This window comes from Apiospora kogelbergensis (assembly GCF_038363985.1).
Source record: "Apiospora kogelbergensis strain CBS 113332 chromosome Unknown utg000001l_segment0_segment0, whole genome shotgun sequence".
Lineage (NCBI taxonomy): Eukaryota > Fungi > Ascomycota > Sordariomycetes > Amphisphaeriales > Apiosporaceae > Apiospora > Apiospora kogelbergensis.
Genome location: NW_027117418.1, coordinates 6803594 through 6830085, shown reverse-complemented (window position 1 = coordinate 6830085; position 26492 = coordinate 6803594). Strand labels below are relative to the sequence as shown.

At 53.3% G+C, this 26492-nt stretch overlaps 8 protein-coding genes across 8 annotated transcripts; 4 read left to right on the top strand and 4 right to left on the bottom strand.

The window, feature by feature from the left end:
- Nucleotides 1-505: 505 nt before the first annotated feature.
- PG998_002201 (uncharacterized protein) lies at nucleotides 506-3159 on the top strand (the record flags this gene model as incomplete). The annotated part of the gene is made up of 4 exons (XM_066869019.1): nucleotides 506-646; nucleotides 701-1948; nucleotides 1998-2114; nucleotides 2170-3159. The coding sequence occupies 4 exons, from the start codon at nucleotides 506-508 to the stop codon at nucleotides 3157-3159; spliced, it is 2496 nt and encodes an 831-aa protein (XP_066737434.1).
- Nucleotides 3160-4409: 1250 nt separating this feature from the next.
- On the bottom strand, nucleotides 4410-6667 carry PG998_002200 (uncharacterized protein; the record flags this gene model as incomplete). Its single annotated transcript, XM_066869018.1, has 5 exons — nucleotides 4410-4439; nucleotides 4493-6118; nucleotides 6190-6209; nucleotides 6260-6435; nucleotides 6648-6667. The coding sequence occupies 5 exons, from the start codon at nucleotides 6665-6667 to the stop codon at nucleotides 4410-4412; spliced, it is 1872 nt and encodes a 623-aa protein (XP_066737433.1).
- Nucleotides 6668-8312: 1645 nt separating this feature from the next.
- Nucleotides 8313-13316, top strand: PG998_002199 (CDH1-like protein; the record flags this gene model as incomplete). Its single annotated transcript, XM_066869017.1, has 5 exons — nucleotides 8313-8738; nucleotides 8793-8819; nucleotides 8868-8967; nucleotides 9056-13028; nucleotides 13088-13316. The coding sequence occupies 5 exons, from the start codon at nucleotides 8313-8315 to the stop codon at nucleotides 13314-13316; spliced, it is 4755 nt and encodes a 1584-aa protein (XP_066737432.1).
- A 1423-nt stretch (nucleotides 13317-14739) lies between these two features.
- PG998_002198 (uncharacterized protein) lies at nucleotides 14740-15352 on the bottom strand (the record flags this gene model as incomplete). The annotated part of the gene is made up of 2 exons (XM_066869016.1): nucleotides 14740-15097; nucleotides 15276-15352. The coding sequence occupies 2 exons, from the start codon at nucleotides 15350-15352 to the stop codon at nucleotides 14740-14742; spliced, it is 435 nt and encodes a 144-aa protein (XP_066737431.1).
- A 519-nt stretch (nucleotides 15353-15871) lies between these two features.
- Nucleotides 15872-17905, bottom strand: PG998_002197 (uncharacterized protein; the record flags this gene model as incomplete). The annotated part of the gene is made up of 2 exons (XM_066869015.1): nucleotides 15872-17412; nucleotides 17509-17905. The coding sequence occupies 2 exons, from the start codon at nucleotides 17903-17905 to the stop codon at nucleotides 15872-15874; spliced, it is 1938 nt and encodes a 645-aa protein (XP_066737430.1).
- A 1652-nt stretch (nucleotides 17906-19557) lies between these two features.
- Nucleotides 19558-22981, top strand: PG998_002196 (uncharacterized protein; the record flags this gene model as incomplete). Its single annotated transcript, XM_066869014.1, has 10 exons — nucleotides 19558-19724; nucleotides 19780-19909; nucleotides 19966-20136; nucleotides 20207-20465; nucleotides 20513-20955; nucleotides 21005-21224; nucleotides 21280-21396; nucleotides 21451-21564; nucleotides 21618-21899; nucleotides 21957-22981. The coding sequence occupies 10 exons, from the start codon at nucleotides 19558-19560 to the stop codon at nucleotides 22979-22981; spliced, it is 2928 nt and encodes a 975-aa protein (XP_066737429.1).
- A 594-nt stretch (nucleotides 22982-23575) lies between these two features.
- Nucleotides 23576-24827, bottom strand: PG998_002195 (uncharacterized protein; the record flags this gene model as incomplete). Its single annotated transcript, XM_066869013.1, has 2 exons — nucleotides 23576-24366; nucleotides 24440-24827. 2 exons carry the CDS (start codon nucleotides 24825-24827, stop codon nucleotides 23576-23578), a joined length of 1179 nt encoding a protein of 392 aa, XP_066737428.1.
- Nucleotides 24828-25602: 775 nt separating this feature from the next.
- Nucleotides 25603-26246, top strand: PG998_002194 (uncharacterized protein; the record flags this gene model as incomplete). Its single annotated transcript, XM_066869012.1, has 3 exons — nucleotides 25603-25721; nucleotides 25861-26023; nucleotides 26151-26246. 3 exons carry the CDS (start codon nucleotides 25603-25605, stop codon nucleotides 26244-26246), a joined length of 378 nt encoding a protein of 125 aa, XP_066737427.1.
- Between the last annotated feature and the right edge of the window lie 246 nt (nucleotides 26247-26492).

Sequence of the window (26492 nt, the reverse complement as noted above, 5' to 3'; positions counted from 1 at the left end):
GGCCCGGTGAGTCCATTGGCACATGGAAAGGGTCGAGGAGTTGTTCGCGCCCGGGATACAAACAATCGAACTGGGATGCATCATGCTGGCCAAGCTTAGGCTAGCAGCTTCCCAGCAACAGGGGCGGGACCCGTGCAGAACCCGTGGACGGAGCCCGCATTTTTAGTGCCAAGGGCCAAGGTTGGTGGTACCCTCCCAGTTGGTCCCGGTTGGTCCAGCCACTCAAGCCAGGCAAGCAAAAATCAATCGGTCACCTGGGAAGCTCTTCGTCGCATTGCAGAACAAACTTCTGCCAGTGCCATCTCGCTGTGTTGGCCTTGTACAATCACAGCTGTCCCTTTCCATCGGCAGCCACAGAACTGCTGTTGACGAGCCACTGCCAGTGCCTTGTCCACGACTCTTCCGACTTCCCGTCTATATCACGATTACCAAAACGACCGCTGCCCGTCTCGCGTAGTTCGTCTGCGTGCCCTGCGTTCGTCTGAGCGCGCAAATTGCAGTCAAAATGAACGGGATGAGCGGCCACTTTGGCCAGCCAAACCCGTGGCAGGAACACAAGACTCCAGACGGGCGCCCTTATTACTACAATCCTTTTACGAAGGTTACGCAATGGACGAAGCCCGAGGAGATGCTGTCGCCTGCTGAGGTACGCCGTGGATAGCGAAACTGCTCTTGACTTCATTGCTAACTTAGATGACAGCGCGCTCTAGCAAACCAGCCATGGAAAGAATACACGGCCGAAGGTGGGCGTAAGTACTGGTACAACACCGAAACGAAGCAGAGTTCTTGGGAGATGCCCGATGTCTACAAAAAAGCTCTGGGCCAGGAGGACAGCAGCCCCTCCACCCCTGCAGCACCTGCTGCTTCATTCTCTTCAGGAGGCGGAGGCGGTGGTAACTACTCGAACCAGGGCTATGACCACGGCCGCGATCGTGACCGTGACCGCGACCGTGACCGCGACCGCGACCGTGACCAGCGTGATATCTACCCCGAGTCGCGTCAGTTGACCTTTGGCAATGACCCCCGCGTTCAGTCCTTCGTTCCCGCCAGCAACGATCCCGAGTATGACACTCCCGAAGAGGCCGAGGCCGCTTTCATGAAGATGTTGAAACGCTGCGGAGTTCAACCAGACTGGACCTGGGACCAAGCTATGCGAGCGACCATCAAAGACCCACAGTACCGTGCTATCAAAGACCCCAAAGACAGGAAGGTTGCTTTCGAGGAGTACTGCCACGACATGATTATCCAGGACAAGGAACGGGCCAAGGAGCGCCTGTCCAAGCTTCGTTCAGACTTCGCCACGATGCTCCGCAGCCATCCTGAAATCAAACACTATACTCGCTGGAAGACGGCAAGACCCATCATTGAAGGCGAGACTATCTTCCGCTCCACTGACAATGACGAAGAGCGCCGCCAGTTGTTTGAAGACTACATTCTTGAACTCAAGAAAGCTCATGTCGAGCGCCAAGCGAGTCTCCGCAAAAGCGCAATGGATGGTCTGATCGACTTGCTTCCGCAGCTTAACCTCGAACCCTACACGCGCTGGTCAGAAGCTCAAGGCCTCCTCAAGTCAACCACCCCCTTCCAAATGGAGGAGAAGTACAAGACTCTGTCCGACTTCGATATTCTGACAGCTTTTCAGAATCATATCAAAGCCTTGGAGCGTAACTTTAACGAGGCGCGTCAGGACCAGAAGAACAGAAAGCTGCGCATCGAACGCAAGCATCGCGAGGCTTTCGTCGGCCTTTTGCAAGAGCTGCGCAAAGCTGGCCAAATCAAGGCCGGCACGAAATGGAGCCAGATCCACCCTCTCATCGTCAACGACGAACGTTATACCATGGCAACTGGTCAGCCTGGATCGTCTCCCATCGACCTTTTCTGGGATGTTGTTGAAGAAGAGGAACGCGCTCTTCGTTCCACCCGGAATGATGTCCTGGACGTCTTGGATGTGAGTCTATCAAGCCACTCGTCATGAACCCCGACTGATCGCATTACAGGACAACCGCTTTGAGTTGACCCCCAAAACCACGTTCGACGATTTTCTGCCCGTTGTCAAGAACAATCGCAAAACTGCTAACATTGATCGTGATATTCTCAATTTGATTTTTGAACGGGTAAGGACATTTCCAACCCTTCTATCATGAATGTCGTGACTAACACCTCCTACAGCTTCAGGAAAAGAAAACCAACAAACGCTCAGATGACGACAGACAGACAGAGCGCCAGCAACGTAGAGCAGTCGATGACCTTAGGTCTTTTATTAAGCATATGGACCCTCCCATCCTGCACGAAGACACATGGGAAAAGATACGACCTCGCCTCGTAAGGACTCCTGAGTTCAAAGCCGTAACGTCTGAGGAAGCCCGCCGCGGTGCGTTTGAGAAGGTGCTCCGCCGAGTTCGGGATCGGGAGGAGGAAGACAGGGATCGTCCGAAGCGACGAGAGCGATCTCCAGATCGTGGTACGTACCGAGAAAAAGACCGAGGAGACAGATCTCACCGTAGCGATCGTGTGCGCCCTTCTCGCACCAGCCGCAGCCCTGAGCCAGATGCATACGAAGCAGACCGTCGGAAGGCTATAGCCGAGCGGGAGAAGAACTATCGTAAGTCAAGCATGGCCGAAAGCTTACTATCTGACCGCCGCGCATCGGAAAACTATCGAGAGCGTGATACGCGCGACGTCCGGGACCGAGATCGGGACCGAGACCGGGACCGAGATCGTGAGCGCGAGCGTGAAAGAGATCGCGATCGGGAGCGGGTCCGAAGTCGGGACCGAGACTTCGCTCCCCGACCTCGCCGTGATGACTACGCCCGAGAACGGCGGGATCGCGAGGAGGAACGCGAGCGTTCCTATCGTCGTCGCGTGGAGCGAGCACCCGTTGACGAGTTGCCCTATGGCGATGACCGTCCAGCTTCTTCTCGCCGTCGCCGTGAAGACGACGACGATTTTGAGCGTCGGGAATCGCGAGATTCGAAGAGGCTGAGAAGAGAAAGAACTCCACGTGAGCGCTCCCCACCACGCGAAACACGTCTTAAGACTAGGTCACCGCCACCCGCAGCAGTACCAGCAGCAGTAGCACCAGCAGCCGCCGCTCTGCCGGCCAAGGTCGAAGAGAATATCCATTCGGGCAGTGAAGAGGGAGAGATCGAGGAAGACTAGGTACCTCCATCGACCTACCATTCTCGACGCCGCTTTTCAGGGACGCCTCGCCGATGATGCCCTGCTCGATAGCGCAAAGCACAGTGCGTCGCGACAACCGAATACACGAACCCCCAAAGCGGGAAGGCATTTCCCCCCTGCTGAGAAATATGAATTTGGGCCCAGTTCGTTCGTGGAGAGACTCTTTTGACGTACGTGTCTGCACCCCGAACCTATGCTGTATCTCTTGGGACATGATGACCTTTTGGCACACACGGACAGACCGGAGAGACAGACTTGGGAGAATTCAATGTCTTAGGGCGCAACGACAACACCAATTAGTCGCTCATATTCATATCACATCCCCTTCGACCAACCACGAGTATCGGCATCCAGCATGCGCCCGACATGTCTTCCCTTCAGATTTATTTTCCTCACGCTCCACGTCCATCTCTTATGACGGGGGCTGTTTCTTTTACTCTTCTCAAGGTTCCTTCGCAAACGACCTGGGAACAGAACAAAAAGGAGTATGTACACTCTTTCTCCCCCCTTTACTCAGTTCAGACAGACAGCCTCGACATCTATGTATTTTCGTATCAAACTCCTAGATAGTATAATCCATTGTGGGTTGGACCATGATCTCTTGATGGTGTTGATTGATGCCTGCTGTCCTAGATGAATCACTACCCATTATTTTGTAAACCTGATAGCCAACGGTATCACTTTGCATGGGAATAGCTGATGTTGATCGATGAAATAGCATATAGCAAAGACTCAGTTCCTATTTTCTTGCCACGAAGCAAGAGCCATTGTTACAGATAAGGCTGGTCTTCGTCAAGTGAACTATATACGTCCTCAATGACTTTGCCCGTCATCGGTCCTCGCCGCTTTTTACCACTCAGTGGGTTACATCGAACCAAGAGCCTTCGTCAATCTGACTGTTCCTCAATGTGCATCCATTGACACCCTTCTTAGCCGGATATTTCCGAGTGGGAAACTCCGCGCAGAGAGGAACGGGTGTAAAGTAGATAATCACAGGACCCGGCAGGAACAGAATATGGCTATCGCAGTCGGATGTCCATCCGGCTCGTCGGCATCTTCACCAATCGCCTCATCGTCCATTTCACAGGGCCCGTCCGCGGCGCGGCACTTACTGTTGTGGGTTTGGACGTTGAGACACTTGCTGGAAGAAGGAGGCATGTTCATTGGCTGTTCATCATTCTCGGGGCCTCTATTCTCTCGTCGATGGCCGTTATATCTTGGGACGCCCTTCAGGACGTTTCGGTCTCCTCCAAGAAGAACTAGGTTTTTGGTTAGTGGTATGCGACGGATAGTAGCTTAGGGATATGCTTACGTAGTTTCCATTCAGCTTCTGTTCCTGGTCCAACTGACTGTTCATCTTGTTGATACGAGGGCGGAAGTTGGTCGGGTCGCGACGGAAAGTAACGTCCAGGTTCTTCAAGAAAGTGTTGCAGCCCGTCAAAAGCGACTCAGGGGTGTTAGCAGTAGCATCCACACCAGGCTGGCCATCAAAGACAATGACTCTGTCGGCCAGATATGTGGCCATGATGAAATCGTGCTCGACGATGAAAGCTGTCTTCTTGGCGTGCATGATGAAACGCTTGATAACTCGGGCAGCAATGATACGTTGCTCAGAATCCAGGTAAGCAGATGGCTCGTCAATGACGTAAATATCAGCAGGGATACCGAGGGCAAGCACGATAGCGACACGCTGCAATTCACCGCCTGACAAGTTCTTGACTTCCTGGTCAATGAAATCTTCAAGCTTAAGGGGCTTGACAACATCAGTCTGGAACTGAGGCGATAGGAATGCGGGTCGGATCTTCTTGAAGAACAGCTGGCGGACAGTTCCGTCGAACTTGGGGGTGATAGTCTGAGGCTTCATGCTGATTTTCATTTCCGGGACCTTCTGGGTGCCATCAGGCTTCAAGGCACCGGCCAGAAGCTTACAGAATGTGGTCTTGCCTGTTCCGTTCTCACCCATCATGACAATGATTTCTGAGTCGGTGAAATCACCAGTCTTGATGTTCAAGTGGAAACCTCCGAGGGTCTTCTCCATCTTGGGGTAGCTGAAGGCTCGAGCCTTGTCGGCCATGAAGTCATCAGCGCCCTCCGACAGGCGGAAAGTCAGGGATTCTTCACGGAATCGCAGGTTTTCGGTGGGAATGTGACCGTCAAGGAAGATGTTGATGCCTTCACGGACCGAGTGCGGAAGCGTAACAACACCGTAGATGGCGGGTCTACCGTAGAGAACGCAAACGTAATCGGAGAGATAGTCAAGAACAGACAAATCGTGTTCAACAACGATGATATAGTTGTCGGAACGCGAAAGCGAGCGGATGATACGAGCTGCAGCTAGACGCTGCTTGACATCCAAGTACGAGGAGGGCTCGTCGAACATGTACACATCGGCGTTCTGGACGCAGACAGTTCCGATAGCAAATCGCTGAAGTTCACCACCAGAGAGCTGGTTAACCTCACGGTCCATAAGATGTCGCAGTTCGAGAGTATCCAGGACTTCGTCCAGGTTACTAAGCGAAGCGCGACCTTCGAGGAGAGCCCTGACCGACTTCTCCGGGCCACGAATGGCCTTGGGAATCTGATCGACATACTGAGGCTTGACGACCGCCTTCAAATCATCCTCGAGAATCTTGGTGAAGTAGTTCTGAAGCTCGGAGCCTCGGAAGTACTTGATGACATCGTTCCAGTCAGGTGGGTTATCGTGGCGACCCAAGTTGGGCTTGAGCTTGCCGCTAAGAATCTTCAGTGCCGTACTCTTGCCAATACCGTTGGTTCCGACCAGACCCAAAACGTTTCCGGGCCGGGGCATGGGCAGACGGTGAAGCTTGAAGCTGTTGGCCGAGTATCGATGGGTGACCTGAGACTCGAGGTTGGTCGGCAGGTTGATAATGGTGATGGCGCTGAACGGGCACTTCTTCGGGCAGATACCGCATCCGATCTATGTGTGTTAATAACTATACCGCGTCGCAGACAGCTTTTACAGCATATTTAGGCAGCTAAATAACTTACTGCAAGATTGTCAGTATTTGCTTTTTCATGGGTTGGGTTCTAGATCAGTAAGCCTGGGGTGCATACGTACCACAGAGACTCTCAGAAATGAAGGCGAGTTTCGAATCCGAAGCGACTTCAATACACAGCTTGCCACTGCGGACAACCGGGCATGATTTCTTACACTCTTGTCGGCATTTCTGAGTAGAAAGATCAGCATTTTCTCTTGGCATTGGCGCAGATGTTCGTTCATACCTTGGGCTTGCACTACATTTTGTGTGTCGTCGCATTAGCACATCGTCACATTGTCATGGCGGGGTAATTCTATTCCAGAAATTGGTGGGGTTTAATTTTTACCTTGTCAGAGTTGACAATGGCGATACTGTTGCGTATGTGGTTAGCGACAAGCCAACATTTATTCCACGGGTCTGGAATGCTTTGCGCGGTGGAAATGGGTAGACGACTAGGAGTGAACCTACCGGGTGAGTTTATCAGACATGATGCTGGCTGCTGTTGTCAGTCCTAGATGGTCCCGATCAAGTGTTGGATGTTGGAGGGAAAAGATGCGCGTGGCACAGTCGGCGATCGACGACGAAGACAAAGAGGCAATGCAGCTGGCAGGTGTTCTGCTCTGAGTCACGCAACAGGCGATGGTACGAGCTGTTCAGAACGAGGAAATGTCGCGTATCGCACAACTGGCCGCAAAGGATGAGTAGGTCTGGGAGAAGAAAGAAATACGCAGCATGCAACAGCCATAAGCCCTAGGTACTTTTTTGGTGTGGGGGGCCGGGAGTGCCCAATCACTGCCATTGTATTGCTGATTGAGGATGATCCCAAGATCCTTGCTTCGTCCGTCACCTTGCTCCAACCCAGCTCTGCGGGCTCTTACTTGTATCAGACTATTGGTACATTCTCTTCCCGTCATGCTGGGTAGATTCGTCATGGGCCATTGAATACATAGTTGATATCGCGTGCGATACCAAGTAAAGTAGCCAACCAACCTCCTCATAACCAAACACGCCCAAACACACTTGGTCCACTGCTAGCTAACTACACGTGGTTCGTCCTCTGTAAGAAGGCATTGGTGCATGTGGGACTGGAGGTCAAGCCTCAACTATCGTTGATGAAGCATGGCAATTCGGAAAAAGAGACTGCTACATAAAGAAGTGACTGGGTGTGTTGGCTGCGCTGTTGAGGGCAGTTGACTCGAAAACGGCCAGCTTTGTTCAAGTGGTTGGGTTGCTTGCCAGCTCGATCACGGGTTCCATTCACACACTGTATCAAGCAGCAGCTCTTTCTCCCCACCACATCTAGAAAAGCGCAGCCTCGGACCTCAGCGGCCTCAGCGGCCTCAGCGACCTCAGCGACCTCAAGCGATTTGGAGCAGCCCCGCTAGATCGATTTAGGTTTAGAGGCCTTTTCTCTTACCCACCCTGCAGACCTGCTCAATTGATCTGATTGATTCCTGCCTGCCAGCAAAAAGATCCAACCCATTGCCCCCAGAATTGGAACAGAACGCCCTGGAGTCCGCACCTAGGCACTCTCAACACATCACCACCACACACTCTCTCGTGTCTTCGGGGCCTCCCCTGCCCTAGGAAATAAAACCCAAAGAAAGTCTTCTTTGCTAGGCTTTCTGCTCTACCCCTTCAGGTGGTCCAGTTGATGAATTGTAAGTTGCTTTCCCTGCTCCGGAGCCGTTGCGTGCTCTGTCCTGTTGGCAAGGCTGGGCTTTGCTGTTCCGCCTGTCCAGTCCAACATGCAATATCTATCGCGAAAACTGTCACATGTAACCCTGCCATCGGATGCTTCAAGGCACCTGGGCTCTTCGTAATGGTTGTGATTGATGGATCCAGCTGTTCTCGATGATATGCAGCCATCAGACACGCTCTGTTGCCCTGTCTTGCTGATATTAGCTCGCGTCTGCTTCTTCCATCAACCAGCCTCGCGATCCATCTGGAACCATCACTATTTGCGCCAGAGACCCTCAAGAGCTTGATTCGCGCTCAATTTCGCATGTTATAACTCTGATGAGATCGCCAGTGGTTGTTTCCCATGGCCTGTGCTTGTTTGGTCGCTTTCACCGTGTTTCCTGCTAACCTAGTTCTCCTAGGCATCTCGCAAGAGTGCTATCATCTACCATCATGTCGAGCTCGCCAGAGCCCAGCTTAGCCAATGGCCATGGCTCGCCGATGGAGGAGTCCAGTCCATCACCCGTCGCCGACGGTGCCCAAAGTGATAGCGATCTTTCCGAAGTTAATGACACGGTCGTTATTGCCCGGCCTCGTGGCTCCCCATCCGCGTTCGATCACGATCACGATTCCGATGATGATGCGAAGCAAGATTCCGAGCCTCACAAAGTCGCCGATTCCAGTGCCGAGGAGGACAATGAGGTTTCTGATGACGCTGATTTCGATGCGGAAGATAGTCCAGTTGCCTCTCACAGTGACGCTGCCCAAGATGAGAGGTCAGAGTCCAATGATTCTCATCGTGCCGCCAAACGAAAGGTCGGCGGCGGTGAGAATGAATACATCGCCGCGAACCCAGAGCTCTATGGATTGAGGAGAAGCGTATGTTAACTGAAAATTTTTCACTGCTCTGAATCCGACTGACCGAAATCTTAGTCTCGCCCAACTAAGCAGGCCAAAGTTGTGAGTTACTCTTCCTCGTCGCTGCCCTGGCACACACTTACATTACAGGTCGACTCGGATGATGATGAAGATGAGGACTCCGAGTCTGATGTCCCTACTCAAAGACGCTCCAACAAGAGACGGCGGGTGGAACAAATCTCTCAACAATGTAAGTACCGCTATCTGGTCAATTCTGCATAGTATCGACGACCTTGTCGTCCTCGATATACCCGAGTCCGCCTGACACTGTTCGACAGCCTCAAAGAGAAATACTCCCGTTCGACATACGCAAGCCGATGATTCCGAATCCGATACGTATGGCGGAGCACGCGCACGGTCTTTCATGAAGAAGGCTCGTCGTGAACAAGCTCATCCCCGAACATCGCACCTATACGCCGAGAAGCGCTGGTCGAGCCGGGCAGCCACACGCCAAGTCCAGTACCAAGAATCCGATGAGGATGAAGATGAGGATGAGTTGACGCCCAACCACTGGGCAGGTGGCGAAGAAATGGCCGACGACTCCCCCTACATCGAGAAGGTTGTCGGCCACCGGGTCAGAGACGGTGGTGAGCTGGCTGTGAACGCTTCCCGTGAAGATTTTGAGTACCATATCAAATGGGAGCGCAAATCTCACCTACACAACACATGGGACACCATGGACACCCTGCGTGGCTATCGCGGAGTTCGCAAGCTCGAGAACTACTACCGGAGGACTATCGAGTACGAGATCGACCTCAAATTTGCTGGCGATGACATCCCACCCGAGACTCGCGAGCAGTATCTGTTAGACAAGGAGCGCGAGCAAGAAGCGTTGGAGGATTACACCAAAGTCGAGCGCATTGTCGCAGTCCGCGCAGGCGATGAAGGCAAGGAGTACTTCGTCAAATGGAAGGGTTTGTCATACGATTGCTGCACTTGGGAGCTTGCTACACTCATTCGTGACGACGCTCAAGATAAGATTGATCTATTCCTTGATCGCCAGTCGCGATCCTGGACGTCGGACAAATCCGAGTCGAACCCCAACACCCGTACCAAGTTTTTGAAGCTTGATAAACAACCCAGCTACATCACTGGCGGCGAACTCAGGGGCTTTCAGCTTACGGGGTTGAATTTCCTAGGTCTGAACTGGTGTCGCGCGAACAATGTCATCTTGGCCGACGAAATGGGCTTGGGCAAGACAGTCCAGACTGTATCCTTCCTCAGCTGGTTGCGCAACGAACGCAAGCAAGAGGGGCCTTTCCTTGTCGTCGCGCCCCTCAGTGTCATTCCCGCCTGGTGCGACACATTCAACCTGTGGTCACCGGATCTCAACTACGTTGTGTATCTCGGTAATTCCGAGGCACGCGCAACCATCCGTGAGCATGAACTGATGATCAACAACAACCCAAAGAAGCCCAAATTCAATGTCCTCGTCACCTCTTACGAGTATATTCTGGCGGATCCCGACTTCCTGCGCAGCATCAAATGGCAGGCCCTGGCTGTGGATGAGGCCCACCGTCTGAAAAACAAGGAGTCGAAGCTCTATGCCGAGTTAATGAGCTTTGGTGCCCCGGCCAAGGTCCTGATTACCGGTACTCCAATCCAGAACAATCTGGCCGAGTTGTCTGCCCTCTTAGATTTCTTGAATCCAGGGAAGGTTGTGATCGACGAAGACCTGGAGAGCATGATTGATGCCGATGCCCAGGCCAAACTGCAAGAGCTTCACGCCGCTATTGCACCTTTCATCCTGCGCCGTACAAAGGAAACTGTCGAGACAGATCTGCCTCCGAAGACCGAGAAGATCATCCGCGTTGAGCTATCAGATGTACAACTTGAGTATTACAAGAATATCCTTACGCGCAACTATGCTGCCCTGAATGAAGGCAACAACGGCCAGAAGCAGTCCTTGTTGAACATCGTCATGGAGCTGAAGAAAGTCAGCAACCACCCTTACATGTTTCCAGGCGCCGAAGAAAAGGTCCTCGCTGGCAGTGAGCGCCGAGAGGATCAAATCAAAGGGCTCATCACCAGCAGTGGAAAGATGATGCTCCTTGATCAGCTGTTGACGAAACTAAGGAGAGACAATCACCGTGTCCTGATCTTCAGCCAGATGGTTAAGGTGTTGGACATTCTGGGCGATTATTTGCGTCTGCGTGGCTATCAATTCCAGCGACTTGATGGAACGATTGGGGCCGGCCCACGACGACTTGCCATCAACCATTTCAATGCCGAGGACAGCCAGGATTTCTGTTTTCTGCTATCTACCCGTGCTGGTGGTCTTGGTATCAACCTGATGACTGCTGATACCGTCATCATTTTTGATTCCGACTGGAACCCCCAGGCTGATCTCCAAGCCATGGCGCGCGCTCACCGAATCGGTCAGAAAAAGCCAGTCACTGTTTATCGCCTTGTATCTAAGGAAACAATCGAGGAAGAGGTATTGGAACGTGCTCGCAACAAGCTTCTCCTCGAATTCCTAGCCATCCAAGCCGGCGTGACAGATGACGGTAAGGCTTTCAGGGAAGAGGCCAAACAGAGGGGCTTGAAGATTGACGAGGCCAAGTCGGCCGACGATATTCAATGGGTTCTCAAGATGCGTTCGCAGAAAATGTTTGAGCAGTCAGGCAACCAAGAAAAGCTGGAGAAGCTTGATATCGATTCCATCCTTGAGAACGCAGAGGTTACCAAGACCCAGATCAGCGACAAGATGAACCTCAGCACGGGCGGTATCGATTGGGATAACTTCATGCAGTATACCGATGTCAAGGTTGACGACCTCAACCTTGATTGGGATCAAATTATCCCTGCTGAGGAGATAGCCGCTATCAAGAACGAGGAGGAGAAAAAGAAGAACGCCGAATACCTCGCTAGAGTCGTGGAGGAAAGCGCTCCGAGGCGGGCTGCTCTGAAAGGCGTCAAGGACGATGGCGATACCGAAAGAGCCGAACGTATGGCTAAGAAACGGGAGCGAGAGCAGCTCAAGCAGGAACGGCTGGAGGAACAACGTGCTTTGCTGTCTGACCCGAAACGGCCGCTAAATGAGAAGGAGACACGTAACCTCATTCGAGCGTTCATGCGTTTTGGTCACATGGACGACCGGGCGGATGAACTCCTTCGCGATGCTCGACTCAGCGACAGAGACCGAGACTTCATCAACGACACCCTCCACGCACTTTTCCAGGCGGCTCAAGATGCTATGGACAGACAAATGGATGATATACGCGCTCAGGAGCAGCAGACCAAGAAGAAAATGACCAAGAAAGATATCAAGGCGGTCATGTTCGACTTTGGCGAGGTGAAGAAGATCAACGCCGAGACCATCCTCGAACGACCTCCTCAGCTGCGATTGCTTCGCCGCGTTGTCAAAGAACAGTCTGATTTCCGCAACTTCCGACTGGTTGATGCAACCAAGGCAGCCCACTACAGCTGCGAGTGGGGTGCAAGGGAAGACGGCATGCTGCTTGTTGGTATTGACCGTTATGGCTTTGGAGCGTGGACTCAAATCAGAGACGACCGCGAACTGAACATGCATGACAAGTTCTTCTTGGAAGAGCACCGCATCGAAAAGAAGCAGGAACGTGAACATACCGAGGTCAAGGTTGCCAAGGCCCCAGGCGCTGTACATCTGGTGCGCCGCTCCGAGTACCTCCTCTCGGTCTTGACTGCTATACACTCTGGCGATGAAAATGCGCAGAAGGTGGTTGAGAATCATCATCGAAACAACAAGAAATCCGGCCATGCCATGGCGAACGGCCACAGACGCTCTGATAAGACCAGCGCGTCGGCTTCGCCGGCACCCCAGAACATCAAGAAGCATATACATCATCGGGAGCGTGATAACGAGCGTGCCTACGCACGTAGTGATCAGCACCATCGCTCTCGCAGCAATGTTGGTGAAGGCGGCACACCTCGTCCGGACTCGAAGCGCAAGCACAGCGGTGATCTGGATGAGCGAAATCGCAAGCACCGTCGATTGGAGGAGCAGAAACGCTCCGAAAGCGAGGCGAAGGAGCCGGAAACCGACGATGACGACGACAAGAGAAACGCGCCCATCATTGCTGCTCTTATGCAGCCTATTTGGGTTCACGTCGAAAAGGTTGAATCGTGTACGAAGGTCAACATTCCTATCGCCAAGGCCAGAGCCAAGGTGTTGAAGAACGAGATCACGGCTATTGGCAATTTCATTGAGGGCCTGCATAAGAGTTCGGGGCTATCCGACCAACAGCTCGCGGACTTGAAGCCCAAACTCTGGTAAGTCGACTTGTATTTCCCTCGTGATTACTTGGGCTCAACATGCTAACCCGTACCAGGCGATTTGTCTCCAAGAGAATCCCGGCCTCTGATAAAGACAAGCAGCCATCCGGCAAGGACAAGCCAGCGGGCCCTGATCCAAACAGGATGACGGGCCCTCGTCTTGCCAGCCTCTTCCAGCAGCTGAAGGTGGCCGAGAAGAATGGCGATGCCCCAAAGGCTAAGAACGGAGACACGGCCGTGGCCAATGGCTCTTCTCGAGGCGAATCCTCGAAATCCAAGCACTAATTATGCAGCTCTCGGGCCTCCGTATCCCGAGGGCTCACCCTGTCCGGCTAGCGGCATGAACGCAAGACGGCAACACAGCATCCTCAGGCGTTACGGTTCGGTATCGTATTGATGTCGTCTTCACCACGGTCTGGAATTATGACACGACATACCCAGCAAAAGCATCGATTTATAGGACTATTGGCGTTTTGGTAGGATCCGCGACAATCAGCGGATCCAGCGTTTGATTTATTGTTCCCACATGTGTGGCTCCTGCCGTGTTTGCTTCTCTCTTCCTTAGCTACGCCAGCATGGCTGGAGGCAACAAGAGCATATGGCGAGGGAAATGTGGACATATATGCGCGAGAGACATGGTCATGGTATGGGTCATGCTATGCGGAATATCAGGCTTGTATTGTTCTCCCCGCCACCGGGCGAGCTACTCTTGTTGCTCTCCTCTCGTCGGGTCGTTGGCATGGCGGTGGTGGTGAGGAGAAGCCCCCCTTAGAAGGTCTGCATCTCTTGGCTGGACAGAATCCAGCCTGGTCGCTCAATCATGGCGATTGAAATGCTATAGATTCAGACACTGTTACAAATAAATCGTCTCTATTAATACCTAGCTTTGTTCTCTCCCCGGCTAGTTCTTCCCTCTCGGCACCGTCCCATGGGGGTTACCCTGCTGGACTCCACCTGACCTGAGTCGCTATCAGAGATTTTCATACTCCAGCCAGTTACAACGTGCCATCTGCCCATCTGCCCATCTGCCCACCTTTGCTACTTAGATGCTGCCAACGACGAAACATCTCAACATCCAATACAAACCCATCCGATGTGGTGTAGTGGCTAACATTACACGCTCTCATTGTAGATCCGTGTAGCCCGGGGTTCGATTCCCCGCATCGGAGTTGATTGCATCTTTTGGTCTTTTTGTCCCCATGGATTGTGTATATCACACTCTACTTTTTTCTTTTCAAGTTCGCCCAGGTTCGGCGCGGGTCTGGGGAAAGGAGAGCAAATGAATAGGTCCTTGATTCAGGCAGGCGCCAGTATGTGGTTTCTAATGTGTCATTCAATGCGGGAGCCTCGTTGTTCGAAACTTGGTGTTACTGCCTTGCGGGCTGTGGTTGGCTTCGCCATCTTATCGTGTGGTGGGCCTCCGACATGTTGGAGGGAAGGACTTACAGCGTGCGAGGCTGCCTCATGCCAATGGCCATCATGTATAGCCACCCTTTCCGAAGACGCCCAAAATCAAATAGAAATAAGAGGGCGTGCCTAGTTCTCAAGTGACTCGTCCCTCTCAGGACTCTTCCACTCATTGTGCGGCCAACGTATCTGTGGTGATAACATTGCTGGTGTAAGCCAGGCCAGCTCACAGGACTACCTCTTCCATACGTAAAGTCGTTGTTCACAACATTTCGAACAAAATAACATGGCCTCACCGCTCTTATCCCTCGCCAGCCCCGCGCCCCTCGCCCCAGCCGCGGCCACGCCGCCCCCGTGCTTCCGGTGCCGGCGGCCGAGCGAGCGCCTGGTGACGCGCAGCTCGAACCGCAATCACAACGCCGGGCGGCCCTACCACAAGTGCGTGCCCTGCAACAACTTCCTGGGCTTCGCCGACGACCGAGGCAACGACCCGCGCAACCCGCCCTGCCCCTGCGGCCACTCCTCCCGGGCCCAGCGCGCCGGCGGCTCCGGGCGGCTGCACTACGTCTGTCGCATGGGCACCTGCGACTTCTACAGCCCCTTTCGGGACGCGAGCGGCGCGCAGGTCAGCGTGGGGGAGGACTTGGTCGAGCGGATGGCTGGGCTTGGGATCATATAACGATGATGGTGGGATGAGCGAGAAAAGGGGTGCGTGTGTGTGCTAAGGGGAGAGGGCTTGCTTCTGTATTAAGATGTATATCATCGTCAGCACCTTGGTGAGGTGGTGGGTCGTCATCGTGACAAGTTCTCGATGATGTGGGTGATGGTATGACCTACCCGATCGCCAGAGTCAAGGCTGCTCTGGTACCGTTTTCCTTGGCCGGAGTAGATGTCATAGGTAGACTATTAACCATTATGAGCTGGCCACACGCATGTCCTAAGGGAGCTACTTCAGCCCAGAAGCCAGTCACTCTGTCAAAGTGCTCCTGCCACTTGGGAGTTGCACTTTTCACATAGTCTTGCAACACAAAGGGGTGGTGATGATGTGTAGTGTGAACCGAGGCCAAACGCCTTCGGTTACGGGAGCCATATTGCATTTCGGTCTATAGTTGGTCTAATTGCTTGCTCTTCTAAGCCTCGGTTCCGCTCAACAACGGACCACCAGAAGAAAGCAAAACCTGCTGAGTGCATGCTGAAGAACTCGGATTTGGTATCTCCCCTCGCCAAAGCCGTCTCGGCCCGCCCAAAGATAAAACGCCAGCACAACGCCATGGGATCCTCCGCTAGAATGTCGAGAATCCTCTCATGCAATAATGGGGGTATGCAGAAAGTCCTATGTACAATGCATGTGTTCCGATGTATATACGCAAAGATGCAGATTAGTTCTCAAAGCCAGCCAGTCAGTAGCCGAGACGATGAGCGAGTAAAGCCAGTCACTCGATAAGATTCGCCATCCCTCGCGGTTTCGAGGGAGGGCTGATGGTAACTCCAGAGTGCGCAGATCCCGGACGTGACGACTGCGTAGGCGTAGTCGGAGGGGAACGGTGAGCATTGGTCTCTTGTTGAAGCTGCGAGTTTACAGCATCCTGAGCCTTGTTGGAATCGTAATCAGCGTCAACTCGCTTCTGCCGAATTGTCGTGGGGCGCAGACTGAACTCGGAACGGGTATCGTTGTCCTTGGATTTATCTGAGCCGGCCAGACGCTTGGCTGGCAATTTGGAAGGCACAGCGGTAGCGGCCTTTGTAGCCTTGAAGGTATTTTTGACCGTGGCTGCCGATACTGCCGGTTTTTGCTCCGTCTTCTTTGATTGTCTGGGTTTTCTTGGCGCGGGCTTCTTCGCGCCTTTGGCAGCAGCTTTGACGGCAGGAATGGCACCGCTAGAAGCAGCTGTCTTGTTTCCTTGAAAGAGGAGCTGACTCTGTCTCGTTCGCGCCCCGAGTTTGCCAGTGGGCAAGGCATTCCGCATCTTGGGACTAGCAGTGGGTGTAGGTATGCCCTGAACCTTCTCGATCGACTTGGGCTTGACTTCGACAGGCGTGATGGCGCGCGATTCGCTCTTGGCTGTCTCCGAGGCTGAGAGACTCGGGGATGGAATCCTGACCTCGAGTTGGGAGCTGCGTATGCTCTTCTCGTACTTCTGATCATCAACTTTAACGTCGTCTCCGTAGGTCTCATCCCAGTGCGGCAATCCAACCAGATTGGCCACATCGTCACACTTCCCTCGGACCACAATATCCCAGCACTCTCTCAGTTCCGCCCCGGCCGGTTCAGGATCCAAGTTGATCCAAACAGCGATGCCATCTTTGCGTTCTCTTGTGACTTTGCACATATTGCGAACGATTTGACGCACCCCGGGAATCTTCATGCTGGTACCCACCACAATGACAGCATCGGGCCTGGCGCGCGTATCGGCCTTGACAACGTTGGCAATAGCTTCCTCGTCGGGGTTGTACTCGTTATAGAGGACCATCCTCGGGCGCAGTTTACCGATGCCATGACTGCGTTTGCCAGCGTAGGAAGTGCGAATGTTGTCCATCTCCTCGCAACTCTTGCACGGAGGCGGCTCAGGCCCGTGGAAGAGAGAGCCGTCGAAAGGGCTGGTGCTGTTGCATTTGGAACATATCATCTGCTCGAGCCCTCCATGCAGCTGAACCGTCTTGGGCCAAGGTCCCTTCTCGGGTAACGGAATTTGAGTCGCCAGCGGCTTCATAGCAGTATCGATGCCGTCTACATTCTGGCTATACAGGCGCAGGAGACGACCTTCTTCGGCCATGGTCGCGAGCATGTGGTGGAAAGGGGTAGGCCGGGCGGTCTTGGTTTTTTGAGCCAACTCTCGAACCATATCGTGAAATGACGAAGTTGAATCGTCGTGCTTGTAGACCGAGGCGTCGAAGAGCTGCTGTCCAGAGCCCTTGAGCTTCTGGTCTTTGCGGAGTGTCTTGAAGAGGCCGTCCGAAGAACGGAAGTCCGGGACTATAAAAGAAGAACGTAGGTTAGCAAACGTGATCAGAAATCAGATCGTAGCCGCAAAAGCTTTGAGAAGTGGAATGTGTAGTGGCATGTACTTACTTCCAGCGGACACAGAGATACCAGCCCCAGCAATGACAACGATTTTCTTCTTCTTGGACAAAGACGACTTCAGTCGATCTATGAGTTCCTCGTCCTGCTGGTTGTCTGTGTAGCCGGCCTTCAAGTCCAAATGCTCAGTAGTCCGGGGCTTGCGCTCCACTTTCCGTCGCTTTGCGGGCGGTGGGCCCTCTGGGTTGACGCAGATAGAATCTGCGTCCGAGGAGTTCTTCATGGGCGAGGCGCTTCCCGAAGGTGCAGTCGATACAGGCGAGAGATAGCGGGATATAGCAGCGCGCGGCACTGGAGAGAGCGAGGGCGACTTGGAGAGTTCGGAGAGTGGAGAGGAGGGAGGATCTGAAGAGGGAGGGTCGGAGAGATCTGAAGATGACGAATCCATGGTAATATGTTGCGCAGTGGCTGCGACGCCGACAATGGCCAGTTCCGATTGATTGTTCCTAAGGATAACAAAAGTCGAATAACAGTCCACTAGTTTCAACGGCCGCTGGGACAATCGCTTCGAATAGCAAAGGAGGGCGGGATTCACGTGGGTGCGCCGCTGGATCGAGTGTTTGTTGTCCCGCAGTGAAGACGTAAAACGAAGGAAGACAGGCCGATCTTTTTGGACACTGAAATCTCATTGGGTTGCGATTATCCTGAATCGAAAGAACAATGCAAAAAGTCGCGTGTCTCGTTACGGCCGAACAAGACGCACGCGCGTATATATCGAGAGTGGTTGTTGTCAGAAAGAGCGTTCAGACTAAGCGGCCACGAAGAGGAGAGGAGAGTTGGGAGTTGGTGCTGAGGCTCCTTTGCTTAGGCTTGGTTGTATGGTTTGGGGGTGCGAAGATCTGCATGTTATGAGCAGGGAGAAGGTGTGGGTGGAACCGTGAACAACGAGCAGCCGCCATGCATGGGGGTGGGCTCTTTGACTTGACTGCTCCTCCGCCTTCCTTTGCGAATGACGGGACTCTTCGCCGAACGAGAGTCAGAGTGGTCTTCTTGTGCCTCTCTGTATGTGAATACTACTTACTATGTGGATACTACGTACGGTATGGGTGGCTGTATTCACATGGAACATTGCCTCAATCACCCTGAATGAACTTGACAATGCAATACTGCATTTCAACCACACATTCTTGAAGAGCATATGAGTGCAAACCAGGCCGTATATGCTGATGTATAGTGATACTCGCTATACCTAAGTCCTAAGTGTTTAATTGGGAAGAGTGATTGACGGCACAGTGGGTATGACCAGTGCATGCAGGCATCAAAGGTTAAAAGGCTATTATGGTCGGGAATATGTAAGACCCAAGGTTTGCGTAAGAGATCTCAACGGGGGGGCACCGCAATATGTATAGTTCTCTGAATCTTATAACCAAAACCCAGCTTGGACACGAAGCCTACTTGGTCGTTCCCTCAATCAGTGCAGGCACGACGAGGCTGTCTGTCCTCGGTATGTCCTGCGCCTGCTCCTGCTGCTGCTCCTGCTCAGTGTGTCGTACAGAGAGCATGTACCTGTGAACGGAATGATGCAATTTGGCGGCAAGCACCAGGGGAAAATCTAGATTGACAGCACCGACCGCTACCCGTTGCTTTGGAAACTGCCCCTAAAAGTGGATCGAATGGGGGGAGACATGTGGCGCTGATAGGTGACTATCTGTCTATCCGCCTAACCCCTGCCATTTCCCTGTCCCATATCAGAAGTGGTGAGTGGCTTGTCGCACCTGCTGTACCCGTCCGGAGCACCTTGGAGAGACGCTAGCTAACGGCCCGTGGTGCTTTGCTTTCCAGCGTCCATTCTCATACCCTCTCAGCCTTGCGTATTCATGCTCATTGCAGACGACAGAATACAGATACCCATGCTCTTGATATGATAATAACTCGCTCTTGGCATTTGTATAGCCTCAACTTCGAAAAGTACATGGATGCAACTCCATTGATCAGCCGGCAAAGGGCAGGGTGGCTGACCCTCCTAAGGACATCATCTCCTTCCCTCTGCGCCTAAGATCGCCATAGCACATCCTGCCTCGCCCCATGGCTTCTGAAAAGATGCCGTTAATACTCGACAACCCGATGGAAGGGGCCGAGATGCAGGTCGATCTGGGTGATGTGGATGATCTGTTCGGCGACTCGGTCCCCCTTAACCTGCAGACCCGACCCCCAACCAAACGCTTGCTACTCCGCCTTGACGAGCTGAGGAGCCGCGGTAGTTGCCAGTATGTGGTATCCCCGTGGTATCTTGTGTCGTGGCTGCAACTGATTCCTATATAGAGGGCTGGCATGGTCCAAGTCTGGCACTATTGCCTCTATTGCTCCAGATGGCCAATCCCTGGACCTGCGCTACATCCGCGCTCATCCCAAGGACGCAACATGGGGTCTCAGTGAGCCTACCCGCTGCGTCGTCTCCCCGAACCTTTCCGGGGGCCTATTGTGCATATCTCATGGGCCCCTACCCAGACTTCCGAGCTGGCCGTCATCGACGCTGCGGGGCGAGTCTTGATACTCAACTTCAATTCGAATCTAAACAAAATGCACCCTAGTCGGAAATGGGATGCAGACCCCGTAGACGACCTCCACGCCATCGTAGGCACGTACTGGATGAACCCAATTCCGTCGCATAGGGGGGTGGTGAGTTGTCTTATTCTTTGCACGCGCCACACAACTTCTTTTCCTAACGTGCCACTAATGTACATACCAGGGGAATCTATTGCATGCCCCTATCGTGAGAGACGGAAATGGAAATAATTATTCGATTGAGACAACCCTCGTCCCCCAACAGGGGCCGTTTCATCCGAATCCTACAAAGTCCGCCTTCTTCTGTGTTACCACCAATGGTTTGATGAAGATGTTTTGGGCACAAAACAACGGCAGAATCGAAGAGACTCCTCACGAGCTCGAGAGCGTCGGCTCGGCCGACGATCTTATCACACATGCTGCCATCTGCTCTGACCCGAGGTGTAAGCTTACCAAACATTACTATTGTCAAGTTGCTGACCAGATTCAGGGAAATGCATGTTTGTCGCTCTAGCCACGTCGTCCAAGCAGATTCAGCTCGTTCAGATGCAACTTGACTGGGGAATACCTGCCACCGGGAACAAAGGAGTCCCTCCGGGGAACTTGACACTCAGCCCAACACTCAAGACCAGACACGTAGTAGTCTCTAGTTGGCTTCAAATTGGAAGCAACGAGTCCCCTCTCGACTCATCCATGACACAGCTATCTCATATCAGGTTGCTGCCCAGTGCTTATGACCAAGGAACGAAGAACGTCTCCAATCTGATCGTGTTGACAGTACGGTCTTTTGTGCCGCCCTCGGACAGCCCCTACAGCCAGGAAGTCCAAAGTATCATAGACCGTTGGGAGGTTATCTTTGAGCAGCCGCAAACCCTGCACCCTTCCTTCGAGCAGCTGGGTTCTAGGAGAAATAGTATTGGTGCTGCACCTCCGGTATGATCTCCTTGACGCCATCGCACTCTCGGCGCTAACCTACTTGCAGACGGCCCCAAAGTTGAAGAGACTCGATCCTATTGTCGTCAATAAAATAGTCACAGGCATTGATATGATTCGTATGGATACAATAGTAGCCTTCACGTATCACGACGGAACGACTGAGTACCGAGACCGGGCTACACTGGCCGAGACCTGGAACTCATTCAATCTGGACCGCATCAGTTCTGTCCACGATGCTGGTTTCACGCAAGGCGGAGAGTCGTCATGTAGGTACCATATGAGCAACTTGTGAGATTACTGTGCTCATGCCCTGTTCTTTAGGTCTACAAACAGCCATATCCCCGACCCATTTCTCCGTTGTGCAGCTTTGCGAGGATGGGAAGGTAAAATGGCACCCTGTCCATTACACTGTTGCAGACCCTTTATCCATGACCGACGGTAAGACTCTTGTGAACTCATATAATCTATGGTCAAGTCCTAACAGCCCAACAGCACAACAATCAGGAGTCGTCGCCGCACTTACCATGTCCACAGCACAGGCTGCCACAACACATAACAACATCGACGACATTCTTGCCGTGGCGAGATATTTTGTTGGCAGAGAAAGTAAGTCCTCAACCACCTGGATTTTCAGAGTCACCCTCTGACTAACAACCCAGAATTTGCCGAGAATTGGGTCACGGAGATGATTCGACTAATGAGAGTATCGATCGATTACTCAGAAGAAGCACACCATGACAGCTTAGTGCGCAACCACCTCCTGCAGCTTTGCCTCAGTACATTGAATAACTTGGGATGGAACGGGGAGTACCAGCCGCGCAACTTCCGCGGCAAACTATCCATGTTCGCTCTTCACCTGCGCAATATTGTCATTCTCATCACCATCGCCAGCAATGGCTCGATTCAGTTGAAGAACAACACTTCGCCGCTTGATGAACCAGGTAAAGCCAACCATCCCCCTCAATCCAGCTGAGTATCTCTAACATTACCAATCACAGAGGTTGTTGATGCCCTAGCTGGCTGTTGTAAATGGTCCATCGATCTGTTATGTTGGCTGGCCGATTCGCTCTTTAACCTCTTGGATGACGCCAAGTTCCTCAGCTTCTTGGAATCGCGGCAGAGCTTTGGAGACATGAGTGCATATCTTCTCTCCAAAAATGAGATCGCCCTGCACATGGTCTTATCTTCGGCGATTCGTGGGCTACTCTCTGCTGTCTGCCGCCGCATGGCTGTACTCCATGGCATCTCCCAGCGCGCCCTCACGTACTACGAGACGCGCAACGCCGGCGGTTCGAAGGACCCCAGCGCCCCGCCGGGCACTAAGAGCAACGGGCCGCCTGTCGCCCTGCATCTGGCCTACCAAAAGATTTATCGTTACACGAACGCGTCGCTCATTAACGTGGCCGAGTTCGACAAGCTGCTCACGACGCTCGGGGCGGATATACGCAAGCAGTATAGCGAGTCCTTCGCCGAGCTGGCTAAGCGTGCGACGGCATCGGCCGCGCAACAACCCAACCAGAACCAACCGCAAGCCCCCAATGCGCTCAAGCCCAGCCCGGGAGAGGAGGCGGTAAAGCGGGCGCAGACGCACTGCGAGCTGACGCTGCTGCTAGCGGGCAGCCCGCCACCTCCCTTTTTGAACGTGGTCAACAAGTTCTTCAAGACGGACCTCAAGGAGTTCCGCACGCACGTGGACCCGGCCAAGCTGTTCTTTGCCGACTACGGCATCCTCGAGGTGGACGACGACCCACGGGCGCTAGCGGCGCGCAGGCAGAAGGGGGTCAGGGTCGACGTGTTCAAGCGTGTCGAAATCTGCCGAATTAAGGAGGGGGCGCCATCGACGGGAGGAGGCAACAACAGCGGCAACGAACAAGTGCAGTGGCGGAGGTGTGTGAGATGCGCTAGCGTCATGGAGGATGTGCCGACGAACAAGCCTGGCATCACATTCGTGTTAAGTCAGCAGAGGAACTGCTCGTGCGGTGCGCGGTTTGCGCTCCTCGGAAAGGGTGAACTGGTTGGGTAGTTGACGAGGGGAGATTGTGGACAACGAATTCAGAGGGTGGCTATATTATATAACCCAAAGGTTAACGTCGCGTGTCCAAAGTCTGTGTTGAGTAAACTCAAGTTTCGCATTTTTGAGCCAGTAGATACTAGAGAGCACCTCAGATCAGGCGACGGTCTCTTTCACGATGCGATGTTTGGAGTCAACTTGCTTGCCTGATAAATCAAACTAGATACCTTGCGCCGCCCCAATGCTGCCGTGCCGTTGCCGAGCACCCTCCCTCCGAGTGAGCCTATGTACTTAAAAAGCAGCTAAGAAATTCTTGTGACGCAGAAAGACGTTGCGCAGACGTATGAATAGAAGTAAATGCCATGCCGATCGTGACCCATAACCGGTCTTGATCTGTCTATGCCTACAAGGAAGGGTATCGTATCTCTGAACCCCCGTCCAAACCAGTACTGTGCTGTCTGATGATCGTTTCGCTTCCCTTTTGCTCGTGGGGGAAAAAAGCACGCACTAATTGACTACCACCGCCTCTTCTTCTTCTTCCCCTTATGTCCAAACCCCATGTGGTTCCTCGATCTATGTTGTAATAAGCAGCCAACGAACGCTGTCTCATGGCTCTCGCAACTCCGCAGCACCTGCAAATATCTCTCTCTTCCGCTGACCTTCGCTCTTCTTGTGGTGCAATGTCTTCATCACGAACTCGTAAGTCATCATCGTTACCGTCGCAGCGGGGACAGCACGCAGCATGTTGACGCTCATGCCCGCGTAGAAAGCTCTTGCGCCCTCTTCCAAATAGATGGTGCGGGCAGTCCTCACGATGCCCTTGTACTTGGGCTCTTGGATCCCGTCGGGCCCCGACTTGCCTCCACTGGCGGTCTCCGAGATGCCCAGACCCTGCAGGTACTCTATTCCCGGGGTTGGCCTTCGTTGCGTTTGGAGTCTTGTGCGTATAACTTCGTGGGGATAGGTGGCAGAGCTAGCCAAGATCTTCGATAGGATCGAGGCGCTCAGCACACCGAGCCACTGGTCCTTGAATTTGTCACTCGTCTCACCCATGCCCTGGCCTGTGAACTTCTTACGCAAATACTCATAGGCTGGGAACTGTACGGCGACGTGCGTCAGACCCAACAATGCCGGCGCAAGTCCCGAGTAGAATGACCTTAAACCCTCTGTAGTATACATCTTCCGGGCGGCATCCAGCGTCGAATTGTAATGCCATGGAGAGTTGACATGCGGCCGCGCCGTAGGAGTATTGCCTGCTCTCGGGTATGGCTGATTCCTGTTGCTGCCAGACTGCGACATGAGCCTTGTTTTGATAACCCAAATGGGGTTCGTCACTATGGTGCTGCTTGCGCCCGCAAAAATGGAGGAGAAGAAGTTAACGGCCATTGGATACCGCACTATTGGAACAAAGATTTGGTCAGCAAAGGCAATCGTCGCCGACTTGGTGCGGGTATAGGCGCATGTGCTTACATAGGTCGTATGTATCTCCCCTTCTTGTGAGGTATTCTTTGCTTTTGTTGTAGACAGTAAACCATACAGCCCATGTCGGCAGGTATCCCAGCACGATAGGCCCCAGCCCTCGGTACAAGCCGCGGATGCCCTCGTTCTTGAAGATGGTCTTGAACGTCCCAACTAAACCATTGTACATCCGGGGGTGATGCTCGCCATGTCTTCCCTTGGACATGGCAATAAAGCCGCCCTGTGCTTGGAGCTTGGTCTTGGCGACATCGAGCGGGCAAGTGACCACACCCGAGGTGAAGCCGCCGATGGCACCGGCGACGGCATTGAATTGGGTGTCGGAAGCGTTTGTCGTCCAGTTCTGCAAGAAAGTCGGATCATCTCCACGGCCCAAAGCCATGGCTGTGGGCGCCGAGGCCGGCGAACCTGCTGGAGGCTGGAAATAGTTGGTGGTGGGGGAGAGGACGGCGACGAGAAAATCCCATACTCTGTTTGCACCGGCAAGGCGACGGGTTTGTCGGGTGAGTCGGGTCTGCTGACCTCAACTTTGGGATTGTGGTGGTAGTGGGTTGGTGAGGGAGTGCAATTGTGGCGTGCGGGAGACAATTCCGACGGGCTGTATGTAGCGTAGGCGTTACGAGGTGACGGCTCTTCTGGTAGTGTGATGGCTGCGACGGCAGCGCTGTATACACAGGCTCAGGCAGGACAATAGTGCTATAAATGTTATCTGATTAATTCCATGGCCGATTAAGCACCCTCAGCGATCATTCTGTTGCTAGCCATTCCGTTGCCAGCCTTTCAGTCTCCAGAGGCACTCGGCAGACAATAATTACGTCACAAGCGATATCGACAAAGAAAACATCTTGGTTGCAGTACAGAGTATCCTATTATGCATTATCATTCGAGGGAATTCTCGGCAATATGCAGAGTCGCGGATAATGCGCCAACTCAAGCAGTCATAAGTCGTAAGTCGCAAAGTCGCAAGTCGGGCCAGGTTCTCTGTCGCCTGCCAGCCAGCTGCCACCGCCTCGCTTTGCTTTTGCGGATCCCGACTGCCGACCACCCGTAGAAGCTTTGGTGCAGGCCTGCGATTTTGAACGACGTACAATATCACTCACTAGAACGACTCGTCCAGAGACATCAATTCACCTTACGAACCACCCCCGCCGCCCATCATGTCCGCCTACCCGAGCCTCGCGCCTTTTGTCATGAAGCGCCCATGGCTGCGCAACATGCTCAAGCCTGTCGCCAACTGGTACGCCAACGCCTCCGGCTACCGCCAGCTCGGCCTCAGGTACGTTTGTTACCGACCCGTCCGTTTTCGCCAATTGAGCTCGCCACAACACGCAGGAGATGCTGGGGCTCGGAACGGAAGTAGGGGGGGATGAATTGGAACCCGATTGCTGACTGCGGAAACTTTGGAATCGAAACAGGGCCGATGATTTGATCCTCGAGGAGGACGAGCAGGTCCTCAAGGCTCTCAAGCGCCTTCCGCCCCAGGAGGCCTACGACCGTGTTTACCGTCTCCGCCGCGCGGTGCAGTGCTCCGTTACTGCCAAGATCCTGCCCAAGGACCAGTGGACCAAGCCCGAGGAGGTAAGCAGCTCCCCCAACCCTAACTATCCCCTTTCTCTCCAGGAGAGGGGTTTCGACTGCAATTTCGAAGGCGTGTTTTGGAGGGAATAAAGTGAGTTCAGCATGCTGATCATCGGTAAATCCACAGGACACTCCCTACCTGATGCCCCTCATCGAGCAGCTCAAGGCCGAGGAGAAGGAGAAGGAGGATCTCGACTCTCTGACCATCGTCAAGAACCACTAAATCACCCCACGGCCTACCAAATATGTGGTGCGCTGAAGCAAGGGAGAAGGGTGTGGGCTGTCAAGCCAGCAACGGCAGCAGCAGCACCTTGGGATGGGTCCGAGAGAAGGTGTAGACTAAAGACAGAGAAGCGAGCAAGCAAGCTTTGTACAATAGGCTGAAAATAGAGAACCTACCCGTGATGACATCCATGACGCCTTTTTTCTGCCTCGTGAGAAACTTTAGAGAATAAGGAGACATTAGAGG